This window comes from Protopterus annectens, chromosome 8.part0 (genome assembly GCF_019279795.1).
Source record: "Protopterus annectens isolate FY-2018-M chromosome 8.part0, PAN1.0, whole genome shotgun sequence".
Taxonomy (NCBI): Eukaryota; Metazoa; Chordata; order Ceratodontiformes; family Protopteridae; genus Protopterus; species Protopterus annectens.
Genome location: NC_056741.1, coordinates 1,451,696,972 through 1,451,723,234, shown reverse-complemented (window position 1 = coordinate 1,451,723,234; position 26,263 = coordinate 1,451,696,972). Strand labels below are relative to the sequence as shown.

Here is a 26,263-nt window from a genome sequence, read left to right as displayed (position 1 = left end):
AGTATCAATAAATTCCAACAGTTGTGTGCCAGAACCTGTATCATGCCTCCTTCCCCTAGTTAGGTGGAGAGCCATTGAAGGAACAAAGTTGTCCAAGCATTGAGATAACTGCTACCTGTGTGGATTGCTCAGTTCTGCCCTAACACATCTGCCAAAGTACACCTTTTGGCACTTTCTGCAGGTCTCCAGTTTGATCCTACTCCTCTCCTAGGTTCATAGGTGAATAGCAGGATAACTGGCCTGATAGAACATTTTAAGCCCAGCCAATAACCTGAGGTCAAAATCAAATCCTGTACCTTGGGTAAACGAGGTGAAGACCTTAACCATTATGCCAAACCCAGACTTCCCTTCCTCTTTTTTTCCAAGCAAAAGAATTCTTAAAAAGGGAGGTTACATATTAGATCACCCAGGGAACTGGTTGTTCTATCATAAGGTCTGAATTTTGTTTTAGAGAAACTAACTTTACCTCCATTTGAACCTTCTACTAGTTCACCCCCAAAGTTCCTCACCTGGAAGACGGCTTTACTTATTGCTCTGACCCAAGCTAGAAGAATAACTGACTTGCAACCATAAAGTCTGTTCAGCCCTCTTTTTGGTCTTTCATGAGGATAGAGTGACTCTTAGAAGTAAACCTTATTTATACCTAAGGTAGTGTCTGAATCCCCCCTGAAGCAGTCTATTCACCTGCCTGTTTCCTTTTTCAAAAGTAAAACAGAAAATAAATAATACTGTATACACTGGATGTCCACAGGTACACTTGGACAAGACAAAATATTTCAGACTCATGGACCAAGTCTGTATTTATTTATTTATTTTATTTATTTTAAATTTGTTAACCGGGCTAGTCTAACTGGATATATGTCCATTTTCAGTAGATGCCCGGGGAGAAAAGCTCCAACCATCAGCAGTGACATAAACAAAATAAATACAATATATAGTAATAGTCAAGTGAATTACAGTACATTAGCTACATAGGTCAGAACAAAAGATTTACAAAGTAATTTAGTAGGTTTAAGCTAAGATTAAATACAGAGAACAAAAAAACATAAAATTAAGGAGGTTGCTTTTTTTTTTTTTTAGTACTACAGATAGGCGAGATAAAACAGTAGAGTAGAGAAGTATAGAGAGAGCAGGAGGTGAAAGAAAGTATAAGTCCGGGTTAGAGCAGGGACACAGCCAGTGAATTGTAATATATTCTTTCAGATGCTTTTTAAAAAGAATAGTGGAAGCAAGGGAGGAAAGTTCAGTAGGAAGCTGATTCCAGATTTTACCTACTGTGTTGGTGAAAAGTGAGTCTCCAGCCTTGTTGTTTGATTTAATAGTGGAAACTAGAAACTTATTAGCTGAGCGTAGTATAGCAAGATTTTTGTTGGGTGAGATCTGGTTAGTGAGGATAGGAGTATTTCTAGGGTGGTAAAGGATTTTTTGGGTGATAACAATTTGTTGATAAAGTAGTTGGTTCTGTAGTTCTAGCCATCCTAGTTGTTTTAGATTAAGACAGTGGTGTGTTCTAAAGGTGGTGCCAGTGGCAAATCTGGCTATGTTATAGTAACTGGTGGAGAGTTTGGCAATGTTATTTTTTGATAGACTGGTATATATTGCTGAAGCATAGAACAGGGTAGAGATAAGGTGGGTCTGGGCAATAGTTATTCTGGCTGTAGGGGAAAGGAAGGGTTTGATTCTGTAAAGAGTGCCCAGTTTTTTGTTGACTGACTTTATAGTAAAGTTAATGTGGTCATCAAAACTAAGGTTATTATCAATTGTTACTCTTAGTAGATGGGTAGAAATGTCTGGGGATATGTTAGTTGCATTGTTAGAGGTTATTGTAAAGTGCAGTTGAGGTGACTTATGAGTTGGAGCAAAGAGCAATGACTTTGTTTTCTTAGGATTCAGGAGGAGGCAGTGTTGCATAAACCAATTTTCAACACTGTTAAATACTGTTTGGTTGAGAGACTGGAGAGACGTTATGGACTTAGCAGAACAAATTAAAGTATAGTCATCTGCATATTGTATGCAAGTGGCCTGAGGAATTTTGGTATGTAGGTCATTAATAAACAATTAGAAGAGTAGAGGTCCTAAAATAGAGCCTTGTGGTACTCCAGTGTTCACGGGAAGTTATTTTGAAAAATTATCATCCCACAATACTGCTTGTTGCCTGTTTTCCAGATAGGATTTAAACCAATTTAATGCTTGTGAGTCAAGAGATTGGGCTTTTAGAATGTCTATAAGGATATTATGGTTGACCATATCAAAGGCTTTTGAAAGGTCAATAAATAATGCAAAGAAAAAAGTGTTATTGTTATGGAGTCAGAGAAGGATAGAAGGGCAGTTGTTGTATTATGGAAAGGCCTAAAACCATGTTGGCAGTTGGCAAGTAGATTGTTTTGGAGAAGGTGATCAAGTAGTTGTCTGTGTATGCATTTTTCCATTATCTTAGCTATTGGAGACAGTAAGGCAATAGGCCAAAAGTTGGAGAGTTCAGTAGATGCCTCACCTTTATTTAGAGGGATGATATGGGATATTTTCCAAATGGAGGGGATTTTGCTTTCTAAAATTGCTCTGTTTATAAGGATGGAGATTGGATAGGCTATAGCTTTTGCTGCTATTTGCAGATATTCAGCTGGAAGACAGTCATCAGAAGGGGTGCATGGTTTTAGTTTTTGAAGGAGTTTGCAAATGAGTGATGTAGGTACTGGTTGTATTTGAAAGGGAGGAGATGGAGTCTTTGTGGTATTTAATGAGGATGTAGTAATAGGTGGTAAAGTATTGGCTAAGGTTTGAATGGCTTCAGTAAAGTAGTTGTTAAAGGCATCAGGAATTTGGTTAGAGTTATTTTGGTTGAATCCTGTAGGGGCAGGGGTTTTAGAGTGTCCTGGCTGAAGAAGTTTGTTTATGCCAGACCAGAATTTTTATGGTTTTTGCTGATGAGTTTGTTGGAGGTGAAGGTAATAGTCTTTTTTGTCCCTGAGAATATCTTTCTTGGTGACATTTCTTAACTGTTTAAAGTAGAGGTGATCTGATGGACATTTAGAAACTCTCCATTTGGCCCAAATTTTATTTCTGAGGAGGATCTTTTGCCTAGTTTGTTTTGTGAGCCAGGGGGCAATTTTGACCCTAATTTGGGAAGAACGATAGGGAGCGTGGTAATCTAGGATCTGAAGGAATCTAGTGTTAAAGTAGGTCACTGCATCATCAAGTGGAAGATGAGACATAGGTGACCAGTCACAAGCTTTCAGTTCATTTTGGAAGCTCTCTGGCTTAAAAAATCTTTTGGAACATGAGGTTTTAAAATTATTAGTAGTTGGGCTATGGATTCTTTGTTTAATAATGTAGGTTAGCATGTGGTCACTAATATCATCAGGAAGGGGGTTTATAAGTAGCAAGGTGGCTGTTGATAAGGATCCAGTCTAGGGTGGTTTCCTTACTGCTAGGCTTATGGATTCTAGTAGGAGTGGTTATAATTTGTGAGAATCCGTTAAGATTTATATGATTGGGAGGATTAAGGGAGCTGCAGGAAGCCCAGTCTATATTAAAATCATCTAATACAATGGTTTCCTGAGGTAGGTGGGTAGTGAGGTAACTAAGTAAGTTTTCAAGAGTGTTGATATTATTTCCAGGGGGGAGATATGCGCAAATTAGATAGATGGATTTGGAGTTGTTGATTTGAAGTTTGGCACTGAGAGTTTCAGAACTGGTATCTGATGGTAGGAGCACATTAAAAGGTGAAACTTGGAGTTCAGATTTATACAGAATGGCTACACCTCCACCCTTTTTGGATTTATGGTCAATTCTCAAGATATTATATCCAGGAAGGGTAATCTCCTCATCCAGAGTTGAGAGCTTTAGCCATGTCTCTGTAATACAGAGAATATCAAATGAGTGCACATCTAAGAGTGCATGTAGGTGGGTAATTTTATTGTTAATGCTACGGATGTTAAAGTGAGCTATTAGGAGGGAGCTAGAAGGTCTATTTAAAGTAGTGATTGGAGGAGATACTAGATTGTGTAGGTTATTGGGAGTGTCAGTATTGGGGCCTGGGTTAGGATGAATATCACCATCTAATAGGGGGTGTTGGTGAGGATATTGTATAAACTTAAGGATTTTGTAGAAATTGTTTGGGCATTTTTTTATAGTGAAGTAAGCAACATGGGTAGCTCTATGGCATTTTTGGTAATATATAGATAGAAGTGGAGGTTATGTTACTGTGGTTAAGGTTGTTAATGGGAGAAATGGGCAGAGTATGCTGGTAGTGCTGGTGGTGTTCAGGAAGAGAGAAGTATTCATACAAGGTTAATATGTATGGTATTGTGAGAGAAATGAGTTGAAGTTAAGACTAGCAGGTTTGTGAGCATAGATTTGTGTGTTGGGGCCATTAGGATATGTAGCTAAGGAGTTTAGGTATATTGATGGTACGAGTGTAATAAGTAAACTACAGGTGGGAGAAAGGAGAGAGTGCTTTAAAGAGGAAGAGTAGGTAGAGGGAAAAGGTTTACTATTAAGTAAAGTAAAGCTGGTTATAAGAGAGAAGCTGTATACAATTAAGTAAAATAAAGATGGCTGCAAGAGATAGGCTGTAGAGTATAAGTAAAACAAGAAGGGGTGGGGAGAGGTTAGGGAGTATAACAAGAAAAGCAATTATCTAATTAGGGCTTTGAAGAGTGTAGGGGTAGGGCTATTAAGTGGAGGAGGAGGTGTGTGATAGGATGAAATAAAGAAGGGGTGTGGTTACAGACTTATATGGCTAGGACCTCTGGGGTGGGTGGAAATTGGGGGTAGGGTAAAGAGCGGAGTGAGCCTGCAGGGCGAACAGAGCGGGTACAGACAGGTAGCAGAGAAAGTCAGGGAGGAGAAAGAAACAATCAGCAAACAGCTAACTGCTTGGTGCCTTAGTTGGGAAGGATTGGCAAAGAAAGGAAGAACCAATGTAGAGAAAGTAAGTGGTTGCTAAGAGCAAAGCTAGTGGAAAGAAGAGGTAAAGTGGAAAGATAGGGCAGCAGGGAAATCCTCAATCCAGGGACAGAGCTTTTATTTCAAAGGAAAAAAAATCTGGGAAGGTTGGATGTCTAAGGGGCTATTCTAGTTTAGTCTGCCATCTAGTGGTCAGATATTGTAATGCAACAGTTGCAAGGGAGTAGGGAGAAAAAGGTAGATGGTTTACGAGTGCTACTGTACATAAATTACAAGAGACAGCACAAGAATAAGAAGTGAGAAAACATATGTTTAAGTATTTAGGGAATAGATAGGGGAGTATGGCTGCTGGGTATCCTGGCTAGGTAGCATATCATACATGCACCAGATTTTAAGCAAGTGTTGAAAATTACTACTCTGTTAGATAACACATACTTCCTTGCCGCCTAGTGAACTGGGTTCTTAAGCCGGACGGCAAGTCTTTTTCTAAAGAGGAGTTGGTTTTGTTTGTTTGCAGTGGGTCCTTTCATCAGGCAGGTAGATTCTTAGGGTTTTAGTGTAGGATAGATGATTCAAACCTATGAACAGTGGGGACAAGAGACTCAATGAAGGTGTAAGAAAACAGACATTTAAGAGACAGGGTGGTACACAGAGCATTCAAATTCTAACAAACAGGCAGACATTAAATACAGTTGGGTAGTTCTCAGCTTTCAAGTTCAAACAAGCAGTTGAAGAGCAGTTCATTACAGGTTCTCAGCTTTTCAGTTCAAACAAGCAGATGAAAAAACAGTTCAAGTACAGGTTTATAGACACATAGCATGGCATATAGGTACGTAATCAAACATAAGCAATGATTCAATGTGATTAAACAAAGTAAGGGTAAAAGGTCTATCTAGTGAACAGCAGTCTAGCTAGGAATAGGTGCAACAGTGTTGAGCTAGGTCCAGGAGGATATCACATAAGAACAATACTAGGCAGTAACTAAGCAGGCTAAATAAAGCAAAATTAAAAAAGCTTAACAATTGAGTAGCTTGTGCTAAGTTAAGGTGACACCAGTATAAACAAACAGCTGTGGAAAAGTGTTGCCCTACCTACACAGGTTAGAGGTGCTACAGGCTATTTCCCCTCTATAGGTATATCACTACGTTTGGAGTAGACACACGTAGTCTAAATGCAGGTCCTGCACAAGCACCTATCAGGGTTAGCATAGAAACTAGGGCATTGTATGCCATACAGCTAAGATAACATGTAATAAAAGTAGTGTAAAATTAGGAGAGGTGATTAGGCTCTTTAGGACTCTGACAGGGTTAACTTAAGAGCTCCCCTTTAATAATACAAAATTAACTCTATTCAATCGCATTCTCTAAAATACTTCAATCCTAAGCTCTGATCAAGGCTAGCTTAGACGCTAGGACGTGGTAAGCCCAGGAGCAAAAATATATACCTTCTGCTTATTAGCTGACAAAAGGAGGCTCTGAGTGATGTTGCACAAAAAAGAATCCCATATACAGCTTTCCTTAATCTTTGGCAAGCCCTGAGGCCAGAAAGTATACCATGCCACTTGTAAGTTAGGAACAGAGGCTCAGAGTTGTCTCATGCACAGACAATGACCACTTTATTCATTGGTAATAGCCCAGAGACTCACTAGTGTTTGCTAAAAATGCGGCACAGTAGAAAGTTGCATTTGACAGGGCCAAAACAGTGGTTATAAGCTATAATAAAATAAATTATACAATCATTGGTAATAGTACAATGACTCTCTAGTATTCACTACAATACAGCATTGTAGAAAGTTGCGTTCTACAGGGCCAAATAGTACAATGACTCTCTAGCATTCGCTACAATACAGCACTGTAGAAAGTTGCATTATACAGGGCCAAAGTGGTTATAAGCTACAATAAAATATTTTGTATACTGCACCTTTGGCAAAGGCTCACGGCCAACTGGCGGTAGATGAATCCAGCAGAGTATGGAATATAGTGTTTTACAATTCCAAGTAGAGTGGTTACTTGCTTGGATTTCCTTTGGAAAAAAAGAAAAGCATAGTATAGCATATGGAAAAAAAAAAAAAAAAACATGCGCTGGCCAACACTCCACAACCTGGGGATGTTTGATTAGAGATTAGCTGCACACTCGTACCCTAATCCTCTATAGCTTATGCATGTTATCTTAAGGGCACACACAAGGCTATCAGACTAAGCGGTAACAGGGTATACCCATAAAGCGGGCTTGTTTGGTTACAGAGAATACTTACAGTTCTAATTTGGGCAAGAACGGAGCTTACAGATGGTTACAAAGAAAAACTTTCAGTTCTAATTAGGGCAAGAACGGAGCAGTACTGACCTAATATAACTCCACTTGGTACGCCCAACAACACAGCAGCAGGTCACTACAAAACATGCATCAGTTAATGGTAATTATCTACACAAAAAATACATAAATCAAAATTCCACACCAAAATTCACAGCAAAGCCAACTAGATAATCCATACAGCATAGAAAAACATTAATGCCAACTTGTAGCAGCTTACAGAATGGTCGACGCTGGGGCCAGGAACGCGCAGCAGCCAGGGGGCCTGTTCCTAATAATAAAGATGGTGACTTGCCAGGTCAGAAGAAAATATAGGATTAGAAAGGATGTGAGGTAGGAAGGGGAGGGGAATAAGGAGGCGGGCACATAGATCACAAGGGGCTAGTCCCTAAAAAGGTTAAAATGATCAACATAGACTGTCTTAAGGTGAATAGAAAGGGGGGAAGGGAACGAGCAGAAACAGACAGGGGTAGGTCAGAGAGTACAGGAAAAGGTGCAAAGTAAGACCAAGAGGGCAGTTAGAAAGGGGGGACGAGCTAAAACGGACAGGGGTAGGTCAGAGAGTACAGGAAATGGTGCAAAGTAAGACCAAAAGGGCAGTTAGACAGTGGGAAATAGAGTCAGAGCTCAGACAGGTAACAGAGAAAGTCAGGGAGGAGAAAGAAACAATCAGCAAACAAGGAGCCCTAGTTGGGAAGGATAGGCAAAGAAAGGAAAAAATAATGTAGAGAAAGTAAGTGGTTGCTAAGAGCAAAGCTAGTGGAAAGAAGAGGTAAAGTGGAAAGATAGGGCAGGAGGGAAATCCTCAATCCAGGGACAGAGCTTTTATTTCAAAGGAAAAAAAAATCTGGGAAGGTTGGATGTCTAAGGGGCTATCCTAGTTTAGTCTGCCATCTAGTGGTCAGATATTGTAATGCAACAGTCGCAAGGGAGTAGAGATAAAAAGGTAGAGGGTTTACGAGTGCTACTGTAGATAAATTACAGGAGACAGCACAAGAATAAGAAATGAGAAAACATATGTTTAAGTATTTAGGGAATAGATAGGGGAGTATGGCTGCTGGGTATCCTGGCTAGGTAGTGTATCATACATGCACCAGATTTTAAGCAAGTGTTGAAAATTACTACTCTGTTAGATAACACATACTTCCTTGCCTCCTAGTGAACTGGGTTCTTAAGCCGGACGGCAAGTCTTTTTCTAAAGAGGAGTTGGTTTGGTTTGTTTGCAGTGGGTCCTTTCACCAGGTAGGTAGATTCTTAGGGTTTTAGTGTAGGATAGATGATTCAAACCTATGAACAGTGGGGACAAGAGACTCAATGAAGGTGTAAGAAAACAGACATTTAAGAGACAGGGTGGTACACAGAGCATTCAAATTCTAACAAACAGGCAAGCATTAAATACAGTTGGGTAGTTCTCAGCTTTCAAGTTCAAACAAGCAGTTGAAGAGCAGTTCATTAAAGGTTCTCAGCTTTTCAGTTCAAACAAGCAGATGAAAAAACAGTTCAATTACAGGTTTATAGACACATAGCATAGCATATAGGTACGTAATCAAACATAAGCAATGATTCAATGTGATTAAACAAAGTAAGGGTAAAAGGTCTATCTAGTGAACAGCAGTCTAGCTAGGAATAGGTGCAACAGTGTTGAGCTAGGTCCAGGAGGATATCACATAAGAACAATACTAGGCAGTAACTAAGCAGGCTAAATAAAGCAAAATTAAAAAAGCTTAACAATTGAGTAGCTTGTGCTAAGTTAAGGTGACTCCAGTATAAACAAACAGTTAGCTGTGGAAAAGTGTTGCCCTACCTACACAGGTTAGAGGTGCTACAGGCTATTTCCCCTCTGTAGGTATATTACTACGTTTGGAGTAGGCACAAGTAGTCTAAATGCAGGTCATGCACAAGCACCTATCAGGGATAGCATAGAGACTAGGGCATTGTATGCCATACAGCTAAGATAACATATTTAATAGAAGTAGTGTAAAATTAGGAGAGGCGACTAGGCTCTTTAGGACTCTGACAGGGTTAACTTAAGAGCTCCCCTTTAACAATACAAAATTAACGCTATTCAATTGCGTTCTCTAACATACTTCAATCCTAAGCTCCAATCCAGGCTAGCTTAGACGCTAGGACGCGGTAAGCCCAGGAGCAAAAATTATATGCCTTCCGCTTATTAGCTGACAAAAGGAGGCTCTGAGTGATGTTGCACAAAAAAAATTCCCATATACAGCTTTCCTTAATCTTTGGCAAGCCCTGAGGCCAGAAAGAATACCATGCCACTTGTAAGTTAGGAACAGAGGCACAGAGTTGTCTCATGCACAGACAATGACCACTTTATTCATTGGTAATAGCCCAGAGACTCACTAGTGTTTGCTAAAAATGCGGCACAGTAGAAAGTTGCGTTCGACAGGGCCAAAACAGTGGTTATAAGCTATAATAAAATAAATTATACAATCATTGGTAATAGTACAATGACTCTCTAGCATTCGCTACAATACACCACTGTAGAAAGTTGCGTTCTACAGGGCCAACTAGTACAATGACTCTCTAGCATTCGCTACAATACAGCACTGTAGAAAGTTGCATTCTACAGGGCCAAAGTGGTTATAAGCTATAATAAAATATTTTGTATACTGCACCTTTGGCAAAGGCTCACGGCCAACTGGCGGTAGCTAAATCCAGCAGAGTATGGAATATAGTGTTTTACAATTCCAAGTAGAGTGGTTACTTGCTTGGATTTACTTTGGAAAAAAAGAAACGCATAGTATAGCGTAGGGAAAAAAACATGCACTGGCCAACGCTCCACAACCTGGGGAGGTTTGATTAGCGATTAGCTGCACACTCGTATCCTAATCCTCTGTAGCTTATGCACGTTATCTTAAGGGCACACATAAGGCTATCAGACTAAGCGGTAACAGGGTATACCCATAAAGCGGGCTTGTTTGGTTACAGAGAATACTTACAGTTCTAATTTGGGCAAGAATGGAGCTTACAGATGGTTACAAAGAAAAACTTTCAGTTCTAATTAGGGCAAGAACGGAGCAGTACTGACCTAATATAACTCCACTTGGTACGCCCAACAACACAGCAGCAGGTCACTACAAAACATGCATCAGCTAATGGTAATTATCTACACAAAAAATACATAAATCAAAATTCCACACCAAAATTCACAGCAAAGCCAACTAGATAATCCATACAGCATAGAAAAACATTAATGCCAACTTGTAGCAGCTTACAGAATGGTCGACGCTGGGGCCAGGAACGCGCAGCAGCCAGGGGGCCTGTTCCTAATAATAAAGATGGTGACTTGCCAGGTCAGAAGAAAATATAGGATTAGAAAGGATGTGAGGTAAGAAGGGGAGGGGATTAAGGAGGCAGGCACATAGATCACAAGGGGCTAGTCCCTAAAAAGGTTACAATGATCAACATAGACTGTCTTAAGGTGAATAGAAAGGGGGGGAAGGGAACGAGCAGAAACAGACAGGGGTAGGTCAGAGAGTACAGGAAAAGGTGCAAAGTAAGACCAAGAGGGCAGTTAGAAAGGGGGGGGGACGAGCTAAAAACGGACAGGGGTAGGTCAGAGAGTACAGGAAAAGGTGCAAAGTAAGACCAAAAGGGCAGTTAGACAGTGGGAAATAGTGTCAGAGCTCAGACAGGTAACAGAGAAAGTCAGGGAGGAGAAAGAAACAATCAGCAAACAGCTAACTGCTTGGTGCCTTAGTTGGGAAGGCTAGGCAAAGAAAAGAAGAAGCAATGTAGAGAAAGTAAGTGGTTGCTAAGAGCAAAGCTAGTGGAAAGAAGAGGTAAAGTGGAAAGCTAGGGCAGGAGGGAAATCCTCAATCCAGGGACAGAGCTTTTATTTCAAAGGAAAAAAACATCTGGGAAGGTTGGCTGTCTAAGGGACTATCCTAGTTTAGTCTGCCATCTAGTGCTCAGATATTATAATGCAAGAGTCGCTAGGGAGTAGAGATAAAAAGGTAGAGGGTTTACGAGTGCTACTGTAAATAAATTACAGGAGACAGCCCCAGAATAAGAAATGAGAAAACATATGTTTTAGTATTTAGGGAATAGATAGGGGAGTATGGCTGCTGGGTATCCTGGCTAGGTAGCGTATCATACATGCACCAGGTTTTAAGCAAGTGTTGAAAATTACAACTCTGTTAGATAACACATACTTCATTGCCTCCTAGTGAACTGGGTTCTTAAGCCAGACGGCAAGTCTTTTTCTAAAGAGGAGTTGATTTGGTTTGTTTGCAGTGGGTCCTTTCACCAGGTAGGTAGATTCTTAGGGTTTTGTGTAGGATAGATGATTCAAACCTCTGAACAGTGGGGACAAGAGACTCAATGAAGGTGTAAGAAAACAGACATTTAATAGACAGGGTGGTACACAGAGCATTCAAATTCTAATAAACAGGCAGGCATTAAATACAGTTGGGTAGTTCTCAGCTTTCAAGTTCAAACAAGCAGTTGAAGAGCAGTTCATTACAGGTTCTCAGCTTTTCAGTTCAAACAAGCAGATGAAAAAACAGTTCAATTACAGGTTTATAGACACATAGCACGGCATATAGGTACGTAATCAAACATAAGCAATGATTCAATGTGATTAAACAAAGTAAGGGTAAAAGGTCTCTCTAGTGAACAGCAGTCTAGCTAGGGATAGGTGCAACAGTGTTGAGCTAGGTCCAGGAGGATATCACATAAGAACAATACTAGGCAGTAACTAAGCAGGCTAAATAAAGCAAAATTAAAAAAAGTTTAACAATTGAGTAGCTTGTGCTAAGTTAAGGTGACTCCATTATAAACAAACAGTTAGCTGTGGAAAAGTGTTGCCCTACCTACACAGGTTAGAGGTGCTACAGGCTATTTCCCCTCTATAGGTATATCACTACGTTTGGAGTAGGCACAAGTAGTCTAAATGCAGGTCCTGCACAAGCACCTATCATGATTAGCATAGAAACTAGGGCATTGTATGCCATGTAGATAAGATAGCATATGTAACAGAAGTAGTGTAAAATTAGGAGAGGCGACTAGGCTTTTGAGGACTCTGACAGGGTTAACTTAAGAGCTCCCCTTTAGCAATACAAAATTAATGCTATTCAATCGCGTTCTCTAACATACTTCAATCCTAAGCTCCGATCCAGGCTAGCTTAGACACTAGGACGCGGTAAGCCCAGGAGCAAAAATATATGCCTTCCACTTATTAGCTGACAAAAGGAGGCTCTGAGTGATGTTGCACAAAAAAAAAATTTCCCATATACAGCTTTCCTTAATCTTTGGCAAGCCCTGAGGCCAAAAAGTATACCATGCCACTTGTAAGTTAGGAACAGAGGCACAGAGTTGTCTCATGCACAGACAATGACCACTTTATTCATTGGTAATAGCCTAGAGACTCACTAGTGTTCGCTAAAAATGTGGCACAATAGAAAGTTGCATTCGACAGGGCCAAAACAGTGGTTATAAGCTATAATGCAATAAATTATACAATCATTGGTAAAAGTACAATGACTCTCCAGCATTCGCTACAATACAGCATTGTAGAAAGTTGCGTTCTACAGGGCCAAACAGTACAATGACTCTCTAGCATTCGCTACAATACAGCACTGTAGAAAGTTGCATTCTACAGGGCCAAAGTGGTTATAAGCTATAATAAAATATTTTGTATACTGCACCTTTGGCAAAGGCTCACAGCCAACTGGCGGTAGCTAAATCCAGCAGAGTATGGAATATAGTGTTTTACAATTCCAGGTAGAGTGGTTACTTGCTTGGATTTACTTTGGAAAAAAAGAAACGCATAGTATAGCGTGGGGAAAAAAATAACATGTGCTGGCCAACGCTCCACAACCTGGGGAGGTTTGATTAGTGATTAGCTGCACACTCATATCCTAATCCTCTATAGCTTATGCATGTTATCTTAAGGACACACACAAGGCTATCAGACTAAGAGGTAACAGGGTATACCCATAAAGCGGGCTTGTTTGGTTACAGAGAATACTTACAGTTCTAATTTGGGCAAGAACGGAGCTTGCAGATGGTTACAAAGAAAAACTTTCAGTTCTAATTAGGGCAAGAACGGAGCAGTACTGACCTAATATAACTCCACGTGGTACGCCCAACAACACAGCAGCAGGTCACTACAAAACATGCATCAGCTAATGGTAATTATCTACACAAAAAATACATAAATCAAAATTCTACACCAAAATTCACAGCAAAGCCAACTAGATAATCCATACAACATAGAAAAACATTAATGCCAACTTGTAGCAGCTTACAGAATGGTCGACGCTGGGGCCAGGAACATGCAGCAGCCAGGAAGCCTGTTCCTAATAATAAAGATGGCAACTTGCCAGGTCAGAAGAAAATATAGGATTAGAAAGGATGTGAGGTAGGAAGGGGAGGTGAATAAGGAGGCGGGCACATAGATCACAAGGGGCTAGTCCCTAAAAAGGTTACAATGATCAACATAGACTGTCTTAAGGTGAATAGAAAGGTGGAAGGGAACGAGCAGAAATGGACAGGGGTAGGTCAGAGAGTACAGGAAAAGGTGCATAGTAAGACTAAGAGGGCAGATAGAAAGGGGGGGGGGATGAGCTAAAACGGACAGGGGTAGGTCAGAGAGTACAGGAAATGGTGCGAAGTAAGACCAAAAGGGCAGTTAGTCAGTGGGAAATAGAGTCAGAGCTCAGACAGGTAACAGAGAAAGTCAGGGAGGAGAAAGAAACAATCAACAAACAGCTAACTGCTTGGTGCCTAATTTGGGAAGGATAGGCAAAGAAAGGAAAAAACAATGTAGAGAAAGTAAGTGGTTGCTAAAAGCAAAGCTAGTGGAAAGAAGAGGTAAAGTGGAAAGCTAGGGCAGGAGGGAAATCCTCAATCCAGGGACAGAGCTTTTATTTCAAAGGAAAAAAAAATCTGGGAAGGTTGGATGTCTAAGGGACTATCCTAGTTTAGTCTGCCATCTAGTGGTCAGATATTATAATGCAAGAGTCTCTAGGGAGTAGAGATAAAAAGGTAGAGGGTTTACGAGTGCTACTGTAGATAAATTACAGGAGACAGCACAAGAATAAGAAATGAGAAAACATATGTTTACGTATTTAGGGAATAGATAGGGGTGTATGGCTGCTGGGTATCCTAGCTAGGTAGCGTATCATACATGCACCAGATTTTAAGCAAGTGTTGAAAATTTCTACTCTGTTAGATAACACATACTTCCTTGCCTCCTAGTGAACTGGGTTCTTAAGCCGGACGGCAAGTCTTTTTCTAAAGAGGAGTTGGTTTGGTTTGTTTGCAGTGGGTACTTTCACCAGGTAGGTAGATTCTTAGGGTTTTAGTGTAGGATAGATGATTCAAACCTATGAACAGTGGGGACAAGAGACTCAATGAAGGTGTAAGAAAACAGACATTTAATAGACAGTGTGGTAAACAGAGCATTCAAATTCTAACAAACAGGCAGGCATTAAATACAGTTGGGTAGTTCTCAGCTTTCAAATTCAAACAAGCAGTTGAAGAGCAGTTCATTACAGGTTCTCAGCTTTTCAGTTCAAACAAGCAGATGAAAAAACAGTTCAATTACAGGTTTATAGACACATAGCATGGCATATAGGTACGTAATCAAACATACGCAATGATTCAATGTGATTAAACAAAGTAAGGGTAAATGGTCTATCTAGTGAACAGCAGTCTAGCTAGGAATAGGTGCAACAGTGTTGAGCTAGGTCCAGGAGGATATCACATAAGAACAATACTAGGCAGTAACTAAGCAGGCTAAATAAAGCAAAATTAAAAAAGCTTAACAATTGAGTAGCTTGTGCTAAGTTAAGGTGACTCCAGTATAAACAAACAGCTGTGGAAAAGTGTTGCCCTACCTACACAGGTTAGAGGTGCTACAGGCTATTTCCCCTCTATAGGTATATCACTACGTTTGGAGTAGGCACAAGTAGTCTAAATGCAGGTCATGCACAAGCACCTATCAGGGATAGCATAGAGACTAGGGCATTGTATGCCATACAGCTAAGATAACATATTTAATAGAAGTAGTGTAAAATTAGGAGAGGCGACTAGGCTCTTTAGGACTCTGACAGGGTTAACTTAAGAGCTCCCCTTTAACAATACAAAATTAACGCTATTCAATTGCGTTCTCTAACATACTTCAATCCTAAGCTCCAATCCAGGCTAGCTTAGACGCTAGGACGCGGTAAGCCCAGGAGCAAAAATTATATGCCTTCCGCTTATTAGCTGACAAAAGGAGGCTCTGAGTGATGTTGCACAAAAAAAATTCCCATATACAGCTTTCCTTAATCTTTGGCAAGCCCTGAGGCCAGAAAGAATACCATGCCACTTGTAAGTTAGGAACAGAGGCACAGAGTTGTCTCATGCACAGACAATGACCACTTTATTCATTGGTAATAGCCCAGAGACTCACTAGTGTTTGCTAAAAATGCGGCACAGTAGAAATTTGCGTTTGACAGGACCAAAACAGTGGTTATAAGCTAGGATAAAATAAATTATACAATCATTGGTAATAGTACAATGACTCTCTAGCGTTCGCTACAATACAGCATTGTAGAAAGTTCTACAGGGCCAACTAGTACAATGACTCTCTAGCATTCGCTACAATACAGCACTGTAGAAAGTTGCATTCTACAGGGCCAAAGTGGTTATAAGCTATAATAAAATATTTTGTATACTGCACCTTTGGCAAAGGCTCACGGCCAACTGGCGGTAGCTAAATCCAGCAGAGTATGGAATATAGTGTTTTACAATTCCAAGTAGAGTGGTTACTTGCTAGGATTTACTTTGGAAAAAAAGAAACGCATAGTATAGCGTAGGGAAAAAAAAAACATGTGCTGGCCAACGCTCCACAACCTGGGGAGGTTTGATTAGCGATTAGCTGCACACTCGTATCCTAATCCTCTGTAGCTTATGCACGTTATCTTAAGGGCACACACAAGACTATCAGACTAAGCGGTAACAGGGTATACCCATAAAGCGGGCTTGTTTGGTTACAGAGAATACTTACAGTTTTAAATTGGGCAAGAATGGAGCTTACAGATGGTTACAAAGAAAAACTTTCAGTTCTAATTAGGGCAAGAACGGAGAAGTACTGACCTAATATAACTCCACTTGGTATGCCCAACAACACAGCAGCAGGTCACTACAAAACATGCATCAGCTAATGGTAATTATCTACACAAAAAAAATACATAAATCAAAATTCCACACCAAAATTCACAGCAAAGCCAACTAGATAATCCATACAGCATAGAAAAACATTAATGCCAACTTGTAGCAGCTTACAGAATGGTCGACGCTGGGGCCAGGAACGCGCAGCAGCCAGGGGGCCTGTTCCTAATAATAAAGATGGTGACTTGCCAGGTCAGAAGAAAATATAGGATTAGAAAGGATGTGAGGTAAGAAGGGGAGGGGAATAAGGAGGCAGGCACATAGATCACAAAGGGCTAGTCCCTAAAAAGGTTAAAATGATCAACATAGACTGTCTTAAGGTGAATAGAAAGGGGGGAAGGGAACGAGCAGAAACAGACAGGGGTAGGTCAGAGAGTACAGGAAAAGGTGCATAGTAAGACCAAGAGGGCAGATAGAAAGGGGGGGGAGGAAACGAGCTAAAACGGACAGGGGTAGGTCAGAGAGTACAGGAAATGGTGCAAAGTAAGACCGAAAGGGCAGTTAGTCAGTGGGAAATAGAGTCAGAGCTCAGACAGGTAACAGAGAAAGTCAGGGAGGAGAAAGAAACAATCAGCAAACAGCTAACTGCTTGGTGCCTTAGTTGGGAAGGATAGGCAAAGAAAGGAAAAAACAATGTAGAGAAAGTAAGTGGTTGCTAAGAGCAAAGCTAGTGGAAAGAAGAGGTAAAGTGGAAAGCTAGGGCAGGAGGGAAATCCTCAATCCAGGGACAGAGCTTTTATTTCAAAGGAAAAAAACATCTGGGAAGGTTGGCTGTCTAAGGGGCTATCCTAGTTTAGTCTGCCATCTAGTGGTCAGATATTATAATGCAAGAGTCGCAAGGGAGTAGAGATAAAAAGGTAGAGGGTTTACGAGTGCTACTGTAGATAAATTACAGGAGACAGCACCAGAATAAGAAATGAGAAAACATATGTTTAAGTATTTAGGGAATAGATAGGGGAGTATGGCTGCTGGGTATCCTGGCTAGGTAGCGTATCATACATGCACCAGGTTTTAAGCAAGTGTTGAAAATTACAACTCTGTTAGATAACACATACTTCATTGCCTCCTAGTGATCTGGGTTCTTAAGCCAGACGGCAAGTCTTTTTCTAAAGAGGAGTTGGTTTGGTTTGTTTGCAGTGGGTACTTTCACCAGGTAGGTAGATTCTTAGGGTTTTAGTGTAGGATAGATGATTCAAACCTCTGAACAGTGGGGACAAGAGACTCAATGAAGGTGTAAGAAAACAGACATTTAATAGACAAGGTGGTACACAGAGCATTCAAATTCTAATAAACAGGCAGGCATTAAATACAGTTGGGTAGTTCTCAGCTTTCAAGTTCAAACAAGCAGTTGAAGAGCAGTTCATTACAGGTTCTCAGCTTTTCAGTTCAAACAAGCAGATGAAAAAACAGTTCAATTACAGGTTTATAGACACATAGCATGGCATATAGGTACGTAATCAAACATAAGCAATGATTCAATGTGATTAAACAAAGTAAGGGTAAAAGGTCTCTAGTGAACAGCAGTCTAGCTAGGAATAGGTGCAACAGTGTTGAGCTAGGTCCAGGAGGATATCACATAAGAACAATACTAGGCAGTAACTAAGCAGGCTAAATAAAGCAAAATTAAAAAAAGTTTAACAATTGAGTAGCTTGTGCTAAGTTAAGGTGACTCCATTATAAACAAACAGTTAGCTGTGGAAAAGTGTTGCCCTACCTACACAGGTTAGGCTACAGGCTATTTCCCCTCTATAGGTATATCACTACGTTTGGAGTAGGCACAAGTAGTCTAAATGCAGGTCCTGCACAAGCACCTATCATGATTAGCATAGAAACTAGGGCATTGTATGCCATGTAGATAAGATAGCATATGTAACAGAAGTAGTGTAAAATTAGGAGAGGCGACTAGGCTTTTGAGGACTCTGACAGGGTTAACTTAAGAGCTCCCCTTTAGCAATACAAAATTAATGCTATTCAATCGCGTTCTCTAACATACTTCAATCCTAAGCTCCGATCCAGGCTAGCTTAGACACTAGGACGCGGTAAGCCCAGGAGCAAAAATATATGCCTTCCACTTATTAGCTGACAAAAGGAGGCTCTGAGTGATGTTGCACAAAAAAAATTTCCCATATACAGCTTTCCTTAATCTTTGGCAAGCCCTGAGGCCAAAAAGTATACCATGCCACTTGTAAGTTAGGAACAGAGGCACAGAGTTGTCTCATGCACAGACAATGACCACTTTATTCATTGGTAATAGCCCAGAGACTCACTAGTGTTCGCTAAAAATGTGGCACAATAGAAAGTTGCATTCGGCAGGGCCAAAACAGTGGTTATAAGCTATAATGCAATAAATTATACAATCATTGGTAAAAGTACAATGACTCTCTAGCGTTCGCTACAATACAGCATTGTAGAAAGTTGCGTTCTACAGGGCCAAACAGTACAATGACTCTCTAGCATTCGCTACAATACAGCACTGTAGAAAGTTGCATTCTACAGGGCCAAAGTGGTTATAAGCTATAATAAAATATTTTGTATACTGCACCTTTGGCAAAGGCTCACAGCCAACTGGCGGTAGCTAAATCCAGCAGAGTATGGAATATAGTGTTTTACAATTCCAGGTAGAGTGGTTACTTGCTTGGATTTACTTTGGAAAAAAAGAAACGCATAGTATAGCGTAGGGAAAAAAATAACATGTGCTGGCCAACGCTCCACAACCTGCGGAGGTTTGATTAGTGATTAGCTGCACACTCATATCCTAATCCTCTATAGCTTATGCATGTTATCTTAAGGACACACACAAGGCTATCAGACTAAGAGGTAACAGGGTATACCCATAAAGCGGGCTTGTTTGGTTACAGAGAATACTTACAGTTCTAATTTGGGCAAGTTCTAACGGAGTTAGAAATGGTTACAAAGAAAACATATGTTTCAGTTCTAATTAGGAATAGATAGGAGCAGTACTGACCTAATATAACTCCACGTGGGTACGCCTGGCTACACAGTAGCAGGTCACTACAAAACATGCATCAGCTAATGGTAATTTAAGCAAGTGTAGATAATCCATACAACATAGAAACACATTAATGCCAACTTGTAGCAGCTCAGAATAGTGAACTGGGGCCATGCAGCAGCCAGGAAGCCTGTTCCTAATAAAGATGGCAACTTGGTTTGGTTTGTTAGACAGTGGGAAATAGTGTCAGAGCTCAGACAGGTAGGTAGAAAGTCAGGGAGTGTAAGAAAGATCAGATTCAGCTAACTGCTTGGTGCCTTAGTTGGGAAGGCTAGGCAAAGAAAGGAAAAAACAATGTAGAGAAAATAAGTGGTTGCTAAGAGCAAAGCTAGTGGAAAGAAGAGGTAAAGTGGAAAGCTAGGGCAGGAGGGAAATCCTCAATCCAGGGACAGAGCTTTTATTTCAAGGGAAAATCCTGGAAGGTTGGATGTCTAAGGTTTGTTTAGTCTGCCATCTAGTGGGTCCAGATACCTTATAGGTAGAGTCTTAGGGTTAAATTGTGTAGGATACCGAGTGATACTGTAGAAAATTACAGGAGACCACCAGAATAAGAAATGAGTTCTTAAAACATATGGCAAGTCTTTTCTAAAGAATAGATAGGGGGTATGGCTGCTGGGTCCTTTAACCTGGGTAGCGTATCATACATGCACCAGATTTTAAGCAAGTGTTGAAAATTACTACTCTGTTAGATAACACATACTTCCTTGCCTCCTAGTGAACTGGGTTCTTAAGCCGGATGGCAAGTCTTTTTCTAAAGAGTAGTTGGTTTGGTTTGTTTGCAGTGGGTCCGTTCACCTGGTAGGTAGATTCTTAGGGTTTTGTGTAGGATAGATGATTCAAACCTAATATAACTCCACGTGATACACCCATCAACACAGCAGCAGGTCACTACAAAACATGCAGTTTTTTTAGTTCTTATGAGGGCAAGAAGGACAACCAGTTTCTAAGTAGACAATATCAGGATAGTTACCCAAGGTAATTTAATTCTGCTAGTCCAACCATGGAAATGTTAGGATACATTCCACTAGAGCTATGGCTACTTCTAGAGTTTTTTTGAAAAAGGGTTGATTCAAGAGCCATTCTAGAGCAGCAACTTGGTCCTCAGTACACACTTTCAGTAAACAACCAAAGATTAATCCCTCTTCCAGAGACAGAACAGGATTTATAAATCCAGGAAACAACCACTGCCACCTTCTGTAGGTTAAGCACTTTCATCTTTAATCATAAGACTTCATCAGAGCAAGTTCAACCTCCAGATAAATTACATTTAAACTTTACATAATCAATTATACAACAATTATTGTATGATAAAAAAATCCCTAAACAAAATTCAAAATAAATATCACTTGAATTTACTGTATTTCTTTAAAAATATTCAATATTGATTTTTGTCATTAATACATAGTGGTGAGTCTGCTTGTAACTCAATTTGTCATTCAGCTACAAAAACGATTATTGAATTAAAAACATTTACTAGAACATTTAGTCGTGCATATCTTTTTAAGAATGCCAAACTGAGCAACTGTTGTGTTTTTAAGAAGCTTGCATTTATTTGTCTGCTATTGATTACAAAAAGAATGCAAAGGGAGTACAGTGAAGCTTTGAGCCAAGGTATCAGTGACAGGGAGATTTCCAACATCAACCACAGGCAACTGGACAAAACAACACAGTTGTGGAATTATCATTTAAGGGGAGAAGAAAGGGAAGAGAAACTCACAATGGCAACAGGGGATACGTTTGGTAGAATCAGTCAAGATGAACGATTTCAATTTCCATTATTTAATTTCTCAGATGTTGGGTTTTCTGATAAGAAAGACAAATATTATTTAAAGGTTTTACTTTTATTACCTCCCAATGAATGAGTTTAACAAAAACTATTAAACTAAAAACATTTACTAGAAAACTTAATCTGGCACATCTTTTTAAGAATGTCAGACTGACTGACTGACGTGTTTTTAAGAAACCTACATTTATTTGTCCACCATTGGTCAATATTTTGCAAACTTTTAAAATGTACTGTGAACAAAAAATTAGAAAGCTGTTTGAGAGACCTAGTGTCAATGAATATTTTAACATGTCTCCTAATAAACACAAAGCACTGAGTGAATAAACAGCCTTGCGTCACTTGTGTTTTATGAAAGCATATAAAGGGGCAAGGTATTGTTATAATGAATAAAAGCAAATAGGGTAGATTGTTAAAATTGCTAGGTAATGATAGTTATAAAAAATGTAACAAATCTGAAACTTTTAGGGCTTATAAACATATAACAATGTGTTGTTGGATGTATTGGCAAATTCTGACATTGATTAAAACACATATGGGTTTTTACAGTTAGCAGGTTTAAATTGGATACACGTTTGGTATCCCAAAAATCCATAAAGATTGTTTTAATCCTCCATTTTAACTAACTGTGGCAGCTCATGGTTTGAAACTGAGCTGGCAGCTTTATTTTTAGACCAGAAGTTACAGACATTTCTGGAATCTGTTCCAACTTTTATCAGACTCATTAGATGTTTTGCAAAACTCAGTAAGGTTCAAAAGAAATTCTGTCTAGTGGCAATTTATTTTCATTAGTCGATATTATTTCCTTATACATCTGTATGCCTTGTAAGATAGGTGTAGAGGTTTTGAGAGATTTTTTTTAGACTAGAAAGGGATTTCAAAACAAGGAACAATTGTATTTGTTCACTCACAGACACTGCTCTAGAAATTATTTATTTTTTATGTTTAATGACAAAGTATTTCATCAAAGAAAAGGAGTAACCATGGGTGCATCCATGACTCTACTGTTCGCTAATTTAGTATTACCTAAATGGGAGGATCAATATTTATATAAAGCAGATGGATTTAAAAAGGGCATTTTTTATACTAGGTTTATTGATGACCTTTTTTATTGGGTGAGTACTAAAGAAGACATTTTACAATTTGTTGTCAAGCTAGGTGAAACAACCAATGTTTTGAAATTTTCAATAACTAAAAACAATAATTTTATTGATTGTCTGGATATCTGATTATGGTGGGATAATAAAACACGCAGTTTTAATTAATAAATTAAAAAATACCTTCACTGATGCTTATTTAGATGTTTCAAAAGACACCAATATTTAGTTAAGAAAAGTGTAATAAAGGGCCAGCTTTTTAGAATCGCTAGGTTAGTTTCAGATTATGAAATGTTTATACAGGAAGCTACTTTTTTAAGGATACTGCTAAAGGAGCAGGGATATCAAGCAGCATTATTTGATAGTATTCTTGAAGAAATATCAGGTCATAAGGACACATTTAAGTCCATTTTGTGCTTAAGCAATGGAGAAATAGTAAGTTTAAACGAGAAAAAGAACAATGAAAACAGTGAGGATAAAACTCATGCTTTTATATTAAATTGTACAGTAGATTCAGATAGTACTAAAAATACAGTTAGTGGTAAATGGGTAATAACTAAAGGAAATAATGAAGCATTCCAGGTAATGGGCGATACACCATTATTTGTAAACAGAAGCTGCAATCTTAGAGGTCTTTTAGAAAGACCACCAGTCTTTGCCAACAATAGTTATAAGAAGAAGGGAACTTTTCTGTGTTTGATTGTAAGTATTGCCATTCTATTTATACTTCTTTTTTTTTTTGAGGTTGATTCTACAAAGTGAAATTATGAAACAAAAGGTCTTTTCACTTCTATGTCAGCTTTATTTATCTAAGAAGATATCATGTTCCAGTTTTTACACTGAAAAAACAAGTAGAAGGTTGTTTAAAAGCATTTATGAACACATATATGCTATTAAAAACAAGGACATGTCCAATAATTTAGCTAAGCACAGTTTGAAATGCTGGCTTTTAGTAATCTTGTTTTTTTCTGTTATCAGTGAAGTAGTAAAAGATAATAGTGGAATCAATTTAAATAATATGTTAGAATGCAAAGAAATTAAATGGCAGATTGAGTTCTGAGCAGATTCATTTCCTGGTCTTAATGACAAAATCAATAGTAAATGTGTTTTTAAAGAAATACGGAAAATTCAAGAGGAATTTAGTTTGAATTTTTAGGGACTTTTTTATTGGAGAATAATTCTCATGTGGTTGAAAGTGTAAAGTTTAAACTGAACTTGTTTGGTAACTGAATTTGTTCTGATGAAGTCTTATGATTAAAGATGGAAGTGCTTAATCTACAGAAGGTGGTTGAGGTTGCTTTTTGGATTTATGAGTTTTCTTGTTATTGCAAGGTTTTTTCAAAAGAATGGTTTAACAGAATATGATTGGATAGATCTGTTATCTAAAGCCTTCTGGACTGTAGTCTACATCCCACACCTCAGACGTCTAAACTTTTGGCAGTTGCTGATATAACTTTAAATAAATCATTAAATGGCTGTTACCCATATAAATTTATGCTACTGCAACAGTCATCTAATGATGATCACTGTTCAGTTGTGTAAATAAACTTACCATAACAGAAGATGTTTGAACACATAACTGTTTCAGTACTAATACTTTCTTTCCACCTCCTCCAACTTCTTTTTCTTCTCCTTTTGGCTTTTACAATTAGAGGTTGCCACAATGGAACAATGATCAACAGAAAGATTGGCCGTAGAGTTTGTTTATATGGTGTCAAATTGCCAGCCCAGCTCCCAACCTTCCAGAGAAAGCTTGCACGTGCATACATTCACACATAGGGCCAATTGTACCAGCGTCTCATTTCTCTTACTTTTGTGCATTTTCCATAGCAAATATTTTTGGCTGGGGTTGGGTTTCCTTTACTATTTTTCTTCTATTGGCATGGATTTAGAAATGTGATCTTGCCACATTTCCTGTAACAACCTCCCTTAGATAGACAAAAAGCTTTAAATGTTGGTACCCATGCATCTCATGTTTCAACAGGTGTATGTGTGCAAGGAAGATACCCATATATGATGTTTTGCATGATATGCCCCAGTAGCTTTATGCTACTGCAAAACTGATCTATTGGAGAACCTACTATTATGGTAAGATTACTTACACAGTTGTACTCTGACTTATGAAGTAAATTTAGTAAAACTTGCTACAGTCTTTAAAATGATTTTCCAAGTAATTTCATTAATTTTAAAACCCCATACAAAAGTGCATTATACATCAGCATGACTATTCATCTTTGTGACAAACTCCTGTCTTCTCTTTCTAATTCCACTACTGATGTGTTTTCAAACGTTTTTTACTTTCAGAACCAGAATACATTCCTGCTAGTACTAGATGCTAAAACATTTACAGAACTGGGAAGGGCAGAAGTACCCAGACAGATACCATATGGATTTCATGGGATGTTCTCCCCCAGTTGAAAATGGAGCGTGGAAAGAATCAGCACAAATGGCAGCATAAAAGATTCATCTGAAGAGTGCATTTTAGCAAACTAATTTTTCACAAGGACTGACAATATTCTTTTCATTGCAGAACATTCTATTCATACCGCTGAAATATAAAAGTTGCTGTTTAAACTTTGTCCTATAAACTTCTAATATACGACTGTGTAATACATCATATTAAGTTAATATACAGGAATTTCATTTAAATTAATTTCAAGAATAGAAAGCACACATTATTTCAAAAGATCTGCCTAACAAGCCTATAATTAAAATACATGTTATTTTCCATAAATTTCTCCATGTATTTTTTTAGCCTTGCAAATAAATTCTTCATATTTACTGTTGTTCTGTTTAATCCAGTTTCTTCACATTGTTACTTGACATCATGAGTTGTTACAATGTACTTTGTTTTTGATTATCTACACTGTGATGGAAACAGCCCTCTTTGAATGCCACCTCGTTCAGCAGAGGCTTTCAAAAAGCTTACTTAACAACCCATCATAGTACCATTCATCCAAAATTCCAACCAACTATGGAAGTAAGGACATAAAGAAGATGGCTAGTACAAGTTAAGTACATAAATACAGTGTGATGTATCTTGGGAAGTAAGGTAAGAAATAAATAAAGAAAGAAATACCAAGTCACAAATGCAATGAAATCACATAGTATCCAGGAAGAGCATCCATGCCACCTGCATATTAACTAAATAAATAAATAATTGAAGAAGTAACTACATTACTATAGCACAATAGAAATAACAAAAATTAACTCTGCTATCATTTAAGCAAATGCACATAAATAAAATTTAATCAGCACATAGACCTGAACCATAGATCACGTGTTGTCATGCTTGTCTCTTCAATCTCTCTGTCACTCTATGGATAGCAGTCATCTGCTGAAGTGTACTACCACGAATTCGAGAATTGAAACCTCAATTCGAGCCATACTTAAATCCAAACTTTGACTCTTTGAAAGTCATAGTCTGATAATATTGAATATCCAACCTTGCCCCGCTTATGGGCCCATGCGAGTACTTGTTCCAGGGTTTGGAGAGGTTAAGTATTTGAGGATTTCAGGAATTTGTGTGATTGTCAGTTTTTGGCATGTCGAGTTTTGGAGGTCCATTGTGGTTATTTTTCCAATACAGGTTCCTATTGTCGAACTTTTGATAGTAAACATTTGCTGCACCTCGGTACTTCATCCTATAACTGGCTTCATTGTAAAGCACGGACTTGGTCATTGGCTGATTGGGATTTGACAGTGTTTTGGATTGCTGATTCTGTGGGAAGTCTCCAAGCAGATTTTTTTGTCAGCTTCTTTTTGATGAGGTGGTATTAGGGGAAGACTATTTAAATTGGAACATATGCAAACCAATTTTTTTAATGTAAGCATTTCACATTTTTCAGAAGGTTCAAAATTCTTAAATTAAAACATCCCTCACTATGAAATGCCTTACAGATTATAGTTATTTCTCTGTCTGTCTTTTGTGGTTAAGAAAGACTGAATTTTTCTTAACCTACTTGAGTGTGG

The 26,263-nt window shown here is 38.7% G+C and overlaps 1 protein-coding gene across 5 annotated transcripts in view; it reads left to right on the top strand.

The window, feature by feature from the left end:
• The window catches only part of BCO2 (beta-carotene oxygenase 2), a 701,930-nt gene extending 676,853 nt beyond the window's left edge, over nucleotides 1–25,077 (top strand). For all 5 annotated transcript variants that reach the window (XM_044081057.1, XM_044081056.1, XM_044081053.1 and 2 more), the window contains one exon: nucleotides 24,596–25,077. In XM_044081057.1, coding sequence (XP_043936992.1) covers nucleotides 24,596–24,709 — 114 coding nt within the window. In that variant the 3' untranslated portion in view covers nucleotides 24,710–25,077. The remainder of the gene's footprint in view (nucleotides 1–24,595) is intronic.
• The last annotated feature ends 1,186 nt before the right edge of the window (nucleotides 25,078–26,263 follow it).